The sequence below is a fragment of the Bactrocera latifrons genome, unplaced genomic scaffold (assembly GCF_001853355.1).
Source record: "Bactrocera latifrons isolate USDA-ARS-PBARC rearing strain unplaced genomic scaffold, ASM185335v1 scaffold_212, whole genome shotgun sequence".
In the NCBI taxonomy this organism is placed as follows: domain Eukaryota; kingdom Metazoa; phylum Arthropoda; class Insecta; order Diptera; family Tephritidae; genus Bactrocera; species Bactrocera latifrons.
Window position 1 is genome coordinate 330,307 of NW_017535653.1, and position 1,747 is coordinate 332,053.

The window sequence follows — 1,747 nt, forward strand, 5'->3', positions numbered from 1 at the left end:
TAGCAACTTTGTTGCGAGAGTATAATTACAAAATATATGTGAAAGGTGAGCTTATTTCAATGCTTGCAGTGTATATTTAAATATAAAGAGTAAAACACGTGAAAAAAATGTAGTTAAACATAGAGAAATGCCATATGTTCTTAGTGCAAATTTTTAAATTTTTAAAAGTGAATATTTTAAAAAATATTAGTTATTTTTGGATATTCCTCCTCTGGAGAAGCTCTCCTATCCGCACATACTCCATTTATACGGAAATTCGGTTTTTTTCCCCCCTCCGCCAAAGTAATGGGAATCGTGACCGGCCGAAGTCCCGTCAATGCAGAAAGGAATTTTATGCTGAAAACTAGTGTACTATATATTTCCTGTCATTGGGGTATTATTTGTTTTCTTTATTTCTTTTGGTTTGTCTGTGAAATATGTACGTAAGGTAACACTGATTATTACTTGGAATGCAACCTTTTGTTATTGTGTGAACAAAAATAATTGAACAAAATTTAAATATTGAATAAGTTATTTTTGCACTATAATTTTTTGAACTTTAAATGCAAATATCTCAAAAACCATAAGTCAGTGGCGACTATATATATATATATATTCTTGATCTGGAGGACCTCCTCTATCCGTACATACCCACATTAACCCCGAAGTCCGGGGATTCTTTTCTAAATCGCAGCCAAAAAAAATTATTAGAAACGGATTAGTTAAGTGTTAGTGGATATAAAAGTTAAAAATTTAGTGTAAAATTCATTATAAGTCGGAGAAACACTCGTTTTAAATAGTATTTCTATAAGTATGTATTTTTAGCAGAATTGAAATTAGTTTAATTGCACCAATAGACATACATACCTTATTTGGGACAACTTTCGGCATCAACAAAGGAAAACGCGCCGTTTGTTCAACACTATTTAAGCCACTAATATCGTTGTTATCCAAATAATCGTATGAAACTAATCCATATGTTGGACATTGGAGAGTAAACAATATCATTAGAAGTGTAGGGATTCCCATTTGATATAGTAAATATATCGTCCGTGTACTTATTCCAAATATGGCTTGTAGTACGATAATGCTCATATGCCACATATTAACCGATTATTGTGGGTTTTAAGTCCAGCTTTATTCCTCTACGAAGTAAATCATATTTTACGTATACTTTACGTATATCTTATGATTCGTTTACACACAAGAAAATTATTGATAACCATCAGTACATACCCAAAAATCTTAATTTCTTTGACAACTTATTTGTTTGGCAATTTATAACCTTCTATAGAAACTTTTGTTACTTATTAGCAGAAAATTTTTCTTTTCAGGACTTAACACTTACTTTTTACTCTTAGAATTTCTTCAATATTTTTTTTCCACCAAAAATTTACGGTGATTAGATTACATTTAAGGCACAATTCCGATTTCTTTGGCGCCGCGATTTGAAGGTACCGCGAGGACGTTCTCCTGATCAAAAAATATATAGGGTTATAGGTACCGCAAACGCTTAGTTTAGGAGATATTCGACCTCAAAGTTCAAAAATTCGCAAAATTCGGACATTTCAAGTGGCTATTTCACCACTTTAAACACACTTTATTCACATTTTTCACTTTAAATTAATAAATTTACACTATAAACTTTTAAATAAATACACATTTTACACTTTTAGTAGGTTTATTACCTAAAAAGTCTTTATTTTAAAAATTAGATTTTACTCTCGTTTGAACCTCATTTGTTTACTAAAAATTACGACGAAATGGA

General features: G+C 30.7%; 1 protein-coding gene across 1 annotated transcript in view; it reads right to left on the reverse strand.

Annotated features, from left to right (window-relative positions):
- Positions 1 to 1,170, reverse strand: part of LOC108968381 (peptidylglycine alpha-hydroxylating monooxygenase) — a 65,649-nt gene extending 64,479 nt beyond the window's left edge. The window contains exon 1 of the mRNA XM_018932379.1: positions 847 to 1,170. Within this exon, the coding sequence (XP_018787924.1) occupies positions 847 to 1,083 (237 nt within the window). The 5' untranslated portion in view covers positions 1,084 to 1,170. The remainder of the gene's footprint in view (positions 1 to 846) is intronic.
- Between the last annotated feature and the right edge of the window lie 577 nt (positions 1,171 to 1,747).